The sequence below is a fragment of the Peromyscus maniculatus genome, chromosome 3 (genome assembly GCF_049852395.1).
Source record: "Peromyscus maniculatus bairdii isolate BWxNUB_F1_BW_parent chromosome 3, HU_Pman_BW_mat_3.1, whole genome shotgun sequence".
NCBI lineage: Eukaryota > Metazoa > Chordata > Mammalia > Rodentia > Cricetidae > Peromyscus > Peromyscus maniculatus.
This window is the reverse complement of record NC_134854.1, coordinates 167,738,371-167,752,636: the sequence shown is the minus strand read 5'-3', so window position 1 is coordinate 167,752,636 and position 14,266 is coordinate 167,738,371. Positions and strand designations below refer to the sequence as shown.

At 43.4% G+C, this 14,266-nt stretch overlaps 1 protein-coding gene across 1 annotated transcript; it reads left to right on the top strand.

Moving 5' to 3' along the window:
- Positions 1 to 877: 877 nt before the first annotated feature.
- Pthlh (parathyroid hormone like hormone) lies at positions 878 to 12,139 on the top strand. The gene is made up of 4 exons (XM_006986657.4): positions 878 to 1,165; positions 1,478 to 1,602; positions 7,322 to 7,738; positions 11,667 to 12,139. The coding sequence occupies exons 2-4, from the start codon at positions 1,502 to 1,504 to the stop codon at positions 11,674 to 11,676; spliced, it is 528 nt and encodes a 175-aa protein (XP_006986719.1). The 5' UTR covers positions 878 to 1,165; positions 1,478 to 1,501; the 3' UTR covers positions 11,677 to 12,139.
- Positions 12,140 to 14,266: the final 2,127 nt, after the last annotated feature.

Here is a 14,266-nt window from a genome sequence, read left to right as displayed (position 1 = left end):
ATAAGACCCAGTAACTCACAGCTTTCTCCCCAGCCCAGCAGAACTGAGAGGCTGAAGCAACTGGGTAGGGTTACCCAGTGAACCTACAGCTGCGTAGAGTAGGTTATCAGAGGAAGGGTGGGTAAGAAGGACTCCGCCTTTGCTCCCGGTCCTCTGCTCTGCTATTCCAAAGTGGGTCTTCATCCTTGCCCATGCACTCTTACTTGGACCCGCTCCAGATGTGATGTCCCCAGACTTTCCCAAACAGCAAGTCCATAAATCGCTTTTGCTCTCCTGGATGCTAGCGATGGTCCCCTCCCCAGGAGAAGGCCAGGCTAGGCAGGAATGCTGGCTTGCAAGAGAGCGAGCTTGCAGGCGAGCTTGGGACTCCTGGGATTCTCAGGCCACCGGGTCTCCCTTTTTACCCGCCCTTGGCGACCAGGGTTCCTGGACCTGCAACTCGGGCGGCGGCAGGCGGGGTCACGAGGAGGAAAGCTTCAGATCGGCCCACGCGGGGCTGGGGCTGGGGTGGGGCTCGGTGGCTCGGGCTCCCCTGTGTTCCCCGCCCCCGCCGGCCAGTTCGCCCTTGCTCCGCCGGCGCGCGTTCCTCGGGCGCCACCTCTTTGCGACTAGCTCATTTCTCAGCAGGTTGGCCCCAGAGCGTGTGAACCTTTTCGGGCTGGGCTCACAGCTCCTCTCCAACCTGCGCCGCCCCAGCTGGGCCGCTCCGCCCCGCCGCCGGAACCCGCCCTCGCGGCCACCTGGCCCTCGCATCCACGACACGCGCGCCTGCAACTTGTTCAAGGGCGTTGTGGAATCAACTTTCCGGAAGCAACCAGCCCACCGGAGGAGGTAGACCGACAGTTATGTATATATACGCGCTCTCCCGCAAGTGGCTGTGCACCCAGAGGCCCCGGTCGCAGGGCAGCTGACTCCCGCGGGACATTCGCATTTGAGGAAGGGGTTTGCCCTGCCCCAAGAACCCCATACCGCTGCCGCCAAGACTAATTAGACATTGCTATGGGAGCCACGGCAAAGCGCCACGCATCCCCGACGCCTATGTAAAACGCTCAGGGTTTCGCTCTTCTTTCAGAGGAAGCTCTCCGGTTGCTTTTTCCCCTCTCGGGTCCCTTTTTGCCTGTGTGGTTTGGGAGAGGCACAGTTGGAGGCGCTGATTCCTACAGAAGTAAGTGCTCAGGGGCTTCAGAGAAACTTTTTTCTTTCTTTCTTTCTTTCTTTCTTTCTTTCTTTCTTTCTTTCTTTCTTTCTTTCTTTCTTTCTTTCTTTCTTTTTCTTTCTTTCTTTCTTTCTTTCTTTCTTTCTTTCTTCTTTTTCTTCTTTCTTTTTCTTGTTCTTGTTTTCTTTTTCCTTGTAACTTGTGAGATGCTCTCGACGTTGGAGTGGCTGTTGGGGAGCCACGAGCTTCGAGAAGAGGGAGCAGGGCAGTGTGAGGAAGAGATGGAGAGCCGGGACTGACTCTCAGGTTCCACTCTTGCAGGTCCCAGGGCCAGTGAGCGGCACGATGCTGCGGAGGCTGGTTCAGCAGTGGAGCGTCCTGGTATTCCTGCTCAGCTACTCCGTACCCTCCTGCGGGCGCTCCGTGGAGGGGCTCAGCCGCAGACTGTAAGTACCCAGTCCTCCCGGGGCGCAGGGTGGGGAAGGCCAGTGCCAGAGGTGGCCAGGCTGGAGCCATGCTGATGCCCAGGGCTTGGAGCCGTCCCTGACGCTCCCAGCCTGAGTTAGATTCAGTCACAGTCACCCCCGGTACCTGCCACCATGGGGCTGAGCCTAGGAAGAGTTGTTTGGAGAGCTAGTGAAACACCTAGACAGGCAGGCAAGAGACAAGTTTGATGTACCTTTCCTTAAGAGGGAGACTTTCCCTGAATCTCTCTGCCCGCAAGATCTCTGCTTGCAGGGAACCATCAAGGTTATTTACCGGCCAGGGAGGCTCTGAAACTCAGCAGAAAGCCGAGGGATTCCAGAGCGAGCCATTTGTGTGCTTGTGTATGCGCGCGCGTGGACAAGTCTAAATGTGGGTGGCAGTTTGTGTGTGGAAAGCAAAAACCTTGTGTTTTATTATGAATGACATAATTTTAAGCATATAAAACAGGACTGCGTTACATAACAAATCATATTATATAATTTAGTAGTAGCAACTTTTCAGTGGCAAACTTCCAACTTTAGTATTGATATCATTCAGGAAGGCGGGTGTGCTTGCCTCCAAAACGGACTTTAGGCGTGGAAACTTTCTTTTTCCTGGAATTATCACTAACGGTTCTTTAATCCAGAGTTGAAATATTTGCATTATGGACTGAAAGCTTGTATTTGAACATTCTGAGTTGGTGATTTTTTTTTTTAAGAAGAGTGATTTTGACTTTGAGATAAGCATATAGCCAAGTACACCAGCAAAATATCACTACAGTGTTTGGGAAGTTAAAGGTGTGCTTGAGTATTCTCCTGTCTTGAAAGTATTTTGGGCATAGCAGTTCATCGCTGTGTATATATAACATCATCTTTGGGCTGCTCTCTGAGCAGCAGACCCCGTGTTCAGGATGGGGAAACCATAAGGTTTAAGAACTGAGCGGAGTTTGACTCTGGAGAAGGCATTAAGGAGGACTTGCTTGCCTCACAATAGAAATAGCAATATCTACCTAATATTTACAGGCGAGTTCTTGGTGCTTCTTGTAAATTCCCGAGGGTGTACAAAAAGGCAACTGTTCTGCGCCTGCTCTTGGTCTATTCTTATTAGTTCGGCAGAAAAATCTTTAAATGAAATTACTTTAGACATGTCTGGATCTTGGCACCAAAATGAAAATCTATTATGAATCTCCTAAGGCGAGTTGTGTAGAACATTGTACTGGAGATAAAGCAGTATTGTGTCCCAAGAGTGAGTGTTCTGCTTGGCTATTTCTGAAAATTGTCTTCAAACTTTTCACTCATTTTGAGACTTGTGTGAAATTCAATTACCTAACATCCAAATATAAATACAGATGAACTGGATTTTTTTTTTAAAAAAAAAAAAAGCACACTTACATACTGTATTTATTTGGCTAAGAATTTCTGTCTTGGAACAGAGCCAACTTTTTCTTTAAAGTTGCTTAATACCTATTTTCTCTTTTGAGAAAGAGCAAATGAGCCATGCTTGAGTCCACAATGACAGAATAAAAATAGCACTAAGCTGTCCTTACAGCTGTTTTTAACTCTTTCTTTGTTGCACCTTACAAACCTACCCATCAGGAACAATTTGGCAGCCAGGCACTGCGCTCTATTCTTTTTGTAGGTGAAATATAATATTGTAGTTAAACGCTCACACTTAGCTATTGTTATAAAACTATGAGACATTCATATACCTAATGGCTAATAGCTCATCACATCACAACTGGGGTTTTTCAAGGAAGTTGAACTCATTGGCAAATGAAATTTTTTTGTTAAATCATCACAGCCAAATGGAGTTAAAAAAAAAACTCATTATTTTTTGCATGGCTGCCAAGCAACAGTATATTCTGTGTGCTGAACAAAACATTTACCTACTCTTCCCAAGATCAGGCTAGCTCCTTGAAAGAAAATTTTAACTTACCATCAAACCATATCAATACCCAATTTTAGGGACACTATTGAAGATGTATTGATTTTTTAAAGCTAGAGAGTTGTACCTTTTTGGAGATAAAAGACTATCATAAGTGTGCCTCTTAAGCTGTTTAAAGGTGAATATTAATGATTAGTTCACGATCAAGTTGGCAACTGGTAAGTTAGGGTGAATGGTTGCTGCTGTGTGGATGAACACAGTGGCTAGTGGTTCCTCCATGTTTGGTAGAGCAAGGGAACCCCGGAGATGGAGGAGCCTGAGGCATCCTTGGCTGTCTTACTTGGGCCAGATTGGGTCTACTCCACATAATGAAGGCATAACTTTCTACTGAGTCATAGGGTTGGAAGGAAGCATTGTGAGTCACACTCACTCTAACACCCTCACTCTGTGTCCTCTGTGGACCACAGAACTTTCTCAGACCCTTGAACATCCCCCAATCTTCACATCAGTGCCCTCAAGCTGCTTCGGGAGAGAAATTCCCATTCCTTGACAGCTCCTTAGACACTTCATTTCCCTCATTGGAAACCCCCTTTCTATCAGAACAGCTCTGTTTTGACTAAAGTCCAAGTTATCTCTGTTAAACATTTTGCCCAAATCTTTGCGTTTTTTTAAAACAATAATCAAAGAAGATGATAAAGCATAGTGTGCTTATTTTTCTTAGGTCTGTAATAAGATCCGTGTGAGCCACTGTGCTATATGAAATGTTTACAGACTTTATGAGTAACAGATAATGGTTGATGTCATATTTGCAGCTAACGTGTTTCAGAGTTATCTACATTGAAAACCCCTTAATTTATCCCACACAACCAAGATCTATACTGTTTGTTCATGTCAATTATCCATGTCATCTTTTATTTTGGAAGTAGATCTTTCCATGGATCTTATTTCCCATTGATGATAAAGATATTGCTGTGTTCTCCCACCCTCTAGTTTCCCAGACAGGTGTGTGTGACCACAGCATTTCAAAGGTGGTTGTATTTAAGAGATTAAGTAGTTTATCTAACTGTGTGTAAGAATAGCATCTAAGAAAATTTTTGTTTTCTAGGGGGCAGGGTGGCTGAGATAACAGAGTGCGTGCCTCTTACGCATGAGTCCCTGGGTTCAGTCCCCAGCATCATGTAAACTAGGCATGGTGGTGTACCTTATGATCACAGCACTGCAGAGGAAGGAGCAGAAAGATCAGGGGCTCGGGGTCATTCTCAGCGATGTAGCAGAAATACACACCAGACAAATGTGTTAAAGTGTTTTCTACTATGCTAGCAATATCTTTCAAAAGAAGATAAAGGCCTTGCATCTCATGGGAGAGGTACCAAATACCATACTATTTGAGTTTTATAAAACACAGGGATAAACTACTGTTGCATTTCCCATGAGAACCATCTGGGGGAAGTACAGTTGAGTTGTGAAGGTTCTATGATTCATGGTTGCCAGGCTGGCCAAGATGACGGATGCCCGTGCCAGTCTCAGAGGCAGGGGCAACGGGGACTTGATTCAAACAGATCAACCACTAAAGGTTTGGCTCCAAGTTCAGATAGAATTGAGCTGTGCAATAAGCTTGAACAAGAGAATGACAACAGCCAGGAATTGGGGAAGAAATAAAAGTCCCTACCATGATTAATTATCAGCAAAAGTTTCTCTTTAATGTAACCTTCTGGTAAAAGATACTTACTAAAGTGCCCAGCGTCATTAGAGCAATCCTGTCCTTTAAAAATGTTATTAGAGGATATAAATACATTGTACCCAAACCTCAAATTTGTAGCCTATTAAAAGTTTCCAGATTACTAACTGTTACCAGAGTAAGATATTTTAATCTATTCACATGTGGCACCTTCAGAAAGGAAGAGAGCCTCCGTCATGCCTCATTTAAACCAGGCTCCTGTTAAATTCCTTTCCATGAAGTCATGTCTTTTTTTTTTTAAACAAGCTATATGGCTTAAAGTCAGTCCCCATACCAAAATACTACAAGGAAGCTGGCATTCTGACCCCACCCCAACCCCACAATAAGCCAAGCTCTGAGAATCCTACCTCCTTATTTTGGTGATGGAAATGGCTTTTGGTTGAGTTGGTCTTCGAGGATTATGATACGTTTCCATGTGGTCAGCCCATTGTCAGGGGCTTATATGCTGTGCCTCACACTTCTTGTTACCACTCTATGGTGCTTGCTTTGGCCTTGCTTGAGCTTGGGAAAGTGTTGGGGGCATTAAAAAGACAGTCTTGACTTTCAAGAATCAGAATCCTGCTTTGTGGTGTTCCTTATGTGGACTGGAAAAAGTCATCTTCTCTCCACACCTCATCTTTCCCATCTTTAAAATGGACCTAATGAAGCTGTTTATTATTCCCGTTTCTCTAGGGGTTGGTGAAGTTCTATTAAAAAGGCAGAAAGGCCCCAAACACTCTTATGGGAGTAAAGTAAGAATGATTATGAAGTGGGCCTGCAAAATACACTCAGATACTTCTAAAGAGAAGCCATTTCAGACAGCTGGTCCACTGGCAAAGACTGGGGTTTGGTCCAAAGCTTAATTAAAAGCTTTAGATGGTGGTGCACACCTATGATCCCAGCACCCAGGAGGCTAAAGAGGGATTTAAGCCCAGCCTGGGATCCATAGAGAGTTCCAAGGCAGCCTGACTACATAGTAAGAACCTGCCTCAAAAGGAAAAAAAAAAAGAAAGAAAGGAGGGAGGGAGGGAGGGAGGGAGGGAGGGAGGGAGGGAGGAAGGAAGGAAGGAAGGAAGGAAGGAAGGAAGGAAGGAAGGAAGGAAGGAAGGAAGGAAGGAAGGAAGGGAAAGAAGGAATGGAGGAAAAAAGAATGTGCAAGCTGAAGCAAACCTGTTGGCTGGTGTGACCGGAGGAATGTGTGTCATCCTAAAATACAGATGGCCTCAAACTCAAGGCAATCCCCCTGGCTCAGCTTCCCAAGCACTGGAATTATAGGTGTTCCCCCATAATACTGAGCCCCTGAGATTTTTAATTAAAAAGAAAACATTGAAGTGCCAAAGGAATAGGGGATCTCATTGAGGCAGAGTGTAGAATAGACCTCCTGACACCCCTTTAGGGGAAAACTTCTCTATCGTGCCCCCTTTCCCTTGACCTTCACATACAGGTTCCTCTTGCATCTTGGCCCCGTGGTTCCCTAGACAACCTTCCTATTCCGTCTTCCCTCAGCCTTTCTTGCCTCTTACTCTCACACTTGCGGTTCACCTGTTTGTGTTATCATGGTCTTACAGTGTGCACGTGCGTGTGTGAACTTGGAGGGTGCTCACTCAGAGCAACTTCATTTGTATTTCCTGGAATGGGATCTACCTCAGAAAAGCAGGGAGCTGGAAACCTGGCTTTGTTTCTCCAACAGAATTCTGGGGAGTGTGATGAGGTGCTTGTAGTTAGGGTCCATCTCCTGGTTAGATTTTCTGCAGCGATACCTCAGAACAACTTTTTATTCTATTCTTTATTACATATTTTCGGTGCTGAAAACTGAACCCAGGGCCTTGCACATGCCGGGCAGGGGCTTTGTGACCGAGCCTCATTTCTATGCCGGAGGTAACAGAATGTTCACGGCGTTACAGCAGGCATGGCAGCCGAATTCGATGACCCCTTTGCTTTATGCGGATGCCCCCATTTATACAGAATGCTCCTGTTCCCACCATGGCGAGACCTGGGGACTGGCTCCTAGGTCTCCCTTTCCTAGCTCCCCTCCCTACTCTACAACCCGCCCCCATCCCTGCAGCGGCCTCTGCTGACGCTGCCTTCTCTCCTGACAGCAAACGCGCAGTGTCAGAGCATCAGCTGCTTCATGACAAAGGCAAGTCCATCCAAGACTTGCGCCGCCGCTTCTTCCTCCACCACCTGATCGCAGAGATCCACACAGCCGAAATCAGAGCTACCTCGGAGGTGTCCCCCAACTCCAAGCCCGCTCCCAACACCAAAAACCACCCCATGCGATTCGGGTCAGACGACGAGGGTAGATACCTAACTCAGGAAACCAACAAGGTGGAGACCTACAAAGAACAGCCGCTCAAAACGCCAGGGAAAAAGAAGAAGAGCAAACCCGGGAAGCGCAAGGAACAGGAGAAGAAGAAGCGAAGGACTCGCTCTGCCTGGCTGGGCACAGCTGGGAGCGGCCTGCTCGAGGACCCCCTGCCTCACACCTCCAAAACCTCGCTGGAGCCCAGCTCAAGGTACTAGCACTGTGCTCAGCAGGGCCCCCCTACCTCCCTCTGCCATGTCCAACGGACCCAGAACCTTCTCCAATTCTGTATCTTGATCTGTGGCCGCATAATTTAAAACCAATACTCCCAGCCCTATTCATTATTACTCCACTAAACAATTTAATTTCTCTGCTTCCCTCCCTCTGACCCAATCAACTTTCCTTCTTTCCTCCATCACTCCTCTTCCTTTACCCTCTACCCTCGGTCCTCTCCCATCCTCTCCTCTCCTCTCCTTCCCCTTCCCTTCTTCTGGTTTTTGCTTGTTTGTTTCCTTCCTGAGGCAGGGTCTTCCTGAGGCATAGCCCAGGCTGACTGTGAGCTCAAAGCAATCCTCTTGTCCCAGCCTTGCTCAAACGCTGGGACTATAAGGTTCCCCACCCAGAGAATTACAGTAATTCCATTTCTTTCCTGAGCTTCTGAACCTAGTAAGCCTCATCATGGCTGGCTGAGAAATAATTCATGCTCTCCATGTCAACATCTTGGAAAACCTTCCTGATAGCTTTTTTCTTATTTTTCTTTCCTTCTCTCTTCAAGAAGGAACTCAGAAGGCCCTGATAGTCTCCACCAACATGGCCAGGCAGTATCTCACATACACCCTTCTGAGCCATTCACACATTATTTAATTAAATGCATTTCATTACATTTCTGACTTATCTTGATGTAAACACATTTATTTGATTTTTAATTACATCTAATTCTGGTTCTAATTCTGGTTTCTATCAGCTTAAGAAAACAGCACGGTTTCCGACATGTTTCAGCCTTGGTTTAGGTTGAAGCTTCCCCGTGTACTTCTGTACCAGCAAGTTGGCGTGATTTTCTCCTAGTAACACAGCAAGAAATAAGGCACCATCATATCTAGACGCTGGTTTCCCCTTCACACACAGATGCAGGGACCCGTGGCACTCACAGGTTATAAAGTCAGGTGACTGAGGGTTAGGTGTTGGTCCAACATTAACATCCACCACCTTGAGCAAATGAAGATTCAGTCTAAGACTTGTTTTTTGTCTTCTGGGAAGAAGTTCCAAGCTCATGGAGCTGAGTGATTCAGGGCTACAAACACCCAGAGACTCAGTTCTGTTTCTTGATATGCGTGTCTGTGTATGCTGTGCATTTTATGTGGCAAACGGTCAGGTTTCTGTGAGGCAAAGGGGATAAATATTAATTTCATTTTACAAGACAGAAAACCAAAACACCTCACAATTGGAGACCTTCGGTTAGTCCATGCAATTGGACGATGCATCCCCAACGCAACTAGGCTTGTTTCCCATTTCCTAGAGCTTGGGCAAGTGTTGTGTTGGCTCAGACCTCCCCATGCTCATTCGCTGATGGGACCTGCTGGAGTTTTCTTTGGGGTTTTGTTTTTTGTTTTTGTTTCTTTTTTTATTTTTTATTTCTCAGTATAGAACTTCTGTAAAAAGAGGGAAGCCACACAAGAACACATCATATGAAATTCATGATCTCATTATAGAGTTCAAGGGGGAGTCAAAATCAATGCTCCATCATTTCTCTCTTGAATAGTCCACTAAGAAGCAGTAAATAAAACAGAAGTAACATTAAATACATTACAGATTCATTATTCAATGTGCAACAGCATTCAAAAACTCTCAAGCAACTATTCTGCAACTGGCTAATGGGACCTGACTCACTGACATAACGCGTGTACTTTAAGACGTAAATATCATGTATATATTTATAACTAATGCGAGGACTCTATAGCCACATCCCACTTTTATCAATTACCTCACGGTATACATACGTCTATATTAGAACTAGAAAAACAGAAGCATAAATGACTTTCACAAATATGTTTTTTCTTTAAAGTTTTCACTGGTCTTCAGGTATCTGAAAAATTACTGACAATCAATGCTCATTCATTCTTCTGCCCAGAGCTAAGACTTCATTCAAATGCATCTAGTAAAAATGAGGTTGTGGCCTAAGCAAACCTAGGCACAGCACAGGCTGAAAGTAGTCCCGACACAAACTACCTACATGTGTGTGCTGCTCAGAATCTGCAGGGACAGTCAAAGGTGGAAAGGTCTGTAAGTGACCCACTGTTTAAGAACATCCCTGCCATATGGTGACTTAGATGGCTGACAGGTCAGCACACATGAGCTTTGGCATATATTATTATATAGTTTATTAAAGAAAATGACCAGGGAAATTTAAGTTTCCCCTCTTACTAACTGTTCAAAGGAAATGTATAACTTTAAGTTTTAAGATTACATTAAAAGATTTGATATTTAATACAAGATACCCAGGTGCAGTGGGGACTCATTTATTGAAAATCATGTTTTGACCTGCAAAATACTGAGTTAGAAAAATATGAAAACTTTTCAGTTGTCAAAAAGCTGAATCTCTAAGTTCTCTCTCTCTCTCTCTCTCTCTCTCTCTCTCTCTCTCTCTCTCTCTCTCTCTCTCTCACACACACACACACACACACACACACACACACACACACACACACCTACTTTCATGTTGGTCATGAAATCTTTTTTACTTGGCTTTTCCAAATATGTACCTTTAATAAAGAAAAATTCAGAAAGAAAGATCTAAGTAAGACCTAGATAGGGTGAAAATTTAGTCCTTGATATGTTTTTCCCTTTTCCTTCCTTTTTGAGAAAAATAATTGTTCAAAATACTATTAATGCCCACTTTTGTTACTCTTTAACTCAGTTCAGTAAATGCCATTCAGCAAGACACACTTTTGCCAGCGCAATACACAAATTAGTGAATTTTGAAGTATTGTTTATTTTGCTTTACTGCTAACATCTATCCAGTTCAAATAGTCATCTTAAACTCTCTTTTTCTCTGTACTTAGGGGCTGTTTAAATATTCCAACCAAAACTACTGGTGAAGAGTCAGCCCCTTAAGACACTCTACATGTTGACAACTTTTCTTTCCTTGAGTTGCAATGTGACACTCCAAAATGGTCAAGAGTTTTTTACTCTCACACCCACACATGTCTGCAGCATACGATTCCACCCACACATCCGTCTGTTAATGACACAATCAATTCCTACTCTGAAACCATTTCCTTAGAAATGAATATGTGTTCATTCACTGAAATAGACTTTACAGAGAGGGAGCTCACACCATGACACACTGTCACTGCGACCACACTAATTAGAAAATGCATGAGCCCCAGCACTAACTCTGAATAAATACACAGACAGAGCAATGGTAACTCAATTTATTCCTAGGCATCTTATCATTTAAAGTAAACTTTATGCAGAGTATAGTGGTACACACCTGTAATCCCAGTACTTGGGAGGGTGAGGCAGGAAGATTGCAAGTTTGAGACTGGCCCTGAATATACAGTGAGAAACTCTCTTTAAAAAAAAAAAAAAAAAAAAAAAGGCTTGTTTCTTTTGAAAAAAACCATTCAAACATACCAGAACATGAGAGACAAATAATTATTAGTTTTGTCTTTGAAGACTGAAATCCAATATCAGCCTCATTATGAATGTGTAGAGACAGCTCAAAAGTGACAGATCTTGTCCAATGTCCCACACTCACCTCCATCACTGAGCATAGCCAAATGAGCATCCACACAAAATAAAGAAATTCTGGGTCACTCAAATCTGATATTGCGGGTTCGGTGCCCAGCCTGGCTTCATCTCCAGGTCTTCACTGAGCTGCTTTCCTGACATGCTGGCGGGCAACTACGGTTAGATATTCAGGACCTCTTTTCTCTCTGTGCTACGCTGACCTTTTACTTGGATCAAGGACTCTAGCCATAGCTGAGGTTCCTGAGACACGTCCCTTCCATGGGGTACAGCTTCAGGTCCCACCATCCCTTCCCTCTGAGTCCCCACACATCTCATTCACATCTTTATTGCAGGTTTTGCCATCTGTAAGGGAGATTAACCTCTTTTCTTTCTCTTCCTTGTCTTCACAGGACGCATTGAAATTTTCATCGCAGATCTTCCAAGGACACATTACAGGATTTTGTAATAGTAAACATATGGAAAGTATTAGACATATTTATTGCCTGTACATACTGTAAATGCATTGGGATCAAACTGTCTCCCCAGGAAACTGCACATTGGTCATGTGAATATTTTTTTCTTTTTTTTGCCAAGGCTAATCCAATTATTATTATCACTGTTACCATAATTTATTTTGTCAAATGATGTATTTATTTTGTAAATGTATCTTGGTGCTGCTGACTCTATTTTTTGTAACATAATGCACTTTAGGTATACATATCGAGTATGTTGATGAATTTAACATGAAAAACTGTCTCTATTTTGTGGTTGATTTTAATGAATGCTGAAATATAATTATCTAGACTGATTTCCTTCCGTGCATGTAAAAATGGCAATATTTTAAATCTGTAAAGAATGTCTAATAAAATATAATCTAAATACACTATGACTTACAATGTGGATTTTTATCCTTTAAAGTTTCTAATCTGAAGAATGTAGCTAAATTTTTTTAAGGGTCTACTTGAATATAATCCTAAGCTTAATGTGTTGATATGGGCATCTATTCCAACATGCCCACATTAGCTTTTAGTTAAAAACCACTTAAAGTGTACTTCATCCAATATTTCAGTTCAAGTCAATAGAATGGCTGAACAACCTGGACTTCAAGTTGAAATGAAGACAAGACAGAGCAAAAAATAAGCAGAGAAGTCAGGAGAAAAGGTCAAAGAGGACGGTCCAGAGTTAAGACCCAGACAAAAGAGAGCCTGAGACTTCAAGACTCTGAATAAATGTTGCCAATGTAAAGTTTAGTTTGTAAGAGCTTGCTCTCATTCATAACAATAACAAAGATCTGCTTGGGAATTCTGCTGGTTATAGTTCTGCTAGAGGAAGGAGAGTGAGTGGTTTGAAAGCTGGAGGACAGCTGGGAAGGCCTGGGAAGTGAGGCCTCTCTGCGGCAGCTTCAGTCTCTGGAGCTCGAGGTGTCCACAGCACACTTGAAACAGCACAGGGAGCCCCCTCTCCACTTTGAACATCACTCTAGCTCTTCCTCTCTCTACATTCAGGTGAAATTGCATTCTGTTTTGTTTTGTTTTGTTGTTTTTCAAGACAAGGTCCCTCTGTGCAGCCCTGGCTGTCCTGGAACTCACTCTATGACCAGACTGGCCTTGAACTCAGAGATCTTCCTGCCTCTGTCTCCCAAGAACTGAGATTAAAGGCATGTGCCACTACCACCTGGCTTGAAACTGTGTTCTTTAACCATGTTCAGTATAGGACACACAAGCAAAATCCAAACCAAATACACACATGCTCGGGAATGATCTGTGAATGCCCAACCTCCTACTTTATGTCTATTGGGTGTTTGAGGGCACTTAAGAAGTAAAAAAAAAAAAAAAAAAACCCTTCCTTCAGGGTTTGTCCACACCAATGCACAGAATACGCAAATCAACACAATACTGTCTACATGAAACTATGAAAGGTTGCAAACACCGTGTATATTTTTAAAAGGAAAAAGAAAGAAACATAGGGAGATCATAATAGGGGTTGGACTGGCTTTATCAATATTGTCTCTGGCTTCATAACCTTCAAAACAAGATTCTTCTTACCATTTGTAAGATTCTAAACCTATATTGACAGATAAATAAGAGACATTGCACATATTTTCACTTATGGTTGTCAGAGATGATTTCACATCTACAGGATATTCGGAGATTAAGGGATAATACATTAGCCCTGCATAATGCAAATACTTTGGAACATTTCAACAAACAGCTATAACCCATTTTACAAAACTCCATCTGAGAGTCTAAACCTTGGTAAGAATGCACTCAATCTTTCTAAGGTGTCCCCATGAAAGAGGTGTCTCTAAGCCAGGCATGGTGGCACATGCCTCTAATTACAGCACTTGGGAGGTAAAGACAGACAGATCTCCATGAGTTTGAGGCCAGCCTGTGAGTTCCAGGCCAGCTAGGGATAATAGAGGGACCCTGTCTCAATGACTTAAAAAAGGGAAGGAACAGAGAGAGAGAGAGAGAGAGAGAGAGAGAGAGAGAGAGAGAGAGAGAGAGAGAGAGAGAGAGAGAAGAAAGGAAATGAAAAAATGTGTTTCTGGAATGCTCACTTGGCAAATACTAGGCTAATGAGACATGGTTGACCTTTAAATGCAAGCCGTCTTGAAGTTTGTCTTTCTAAGTAGCCCAGTGCTAGGAGCAGTAGAGAGGCAATGTGTGACTATCTAGCACCTCTTCTTGCCAAGGCTTGATCCTGTCATCACCTTCAGACATACCCTGGCTTCCCTGGCAGTGGTGCAAAATGAAATCATAGAATGATATGATATGAAGATAAAGGGAACAAGATTACCTTCAGAAAAAAACACAAACACAAAATTAAAACTAAAAAAAACATAAATAAATGTAACAAATTACATTCTGCATCACTACTGCTTAACCGAGACCTAGATAATATTCATAAAGCAGCAGAAATTTAAGTAAAGGTGAACTGGCCTAAGTACTCTGAAATTACGAAAAAGAAGCTAAATCTGACAGTAGAACACTTAATCTTTATTCATCTG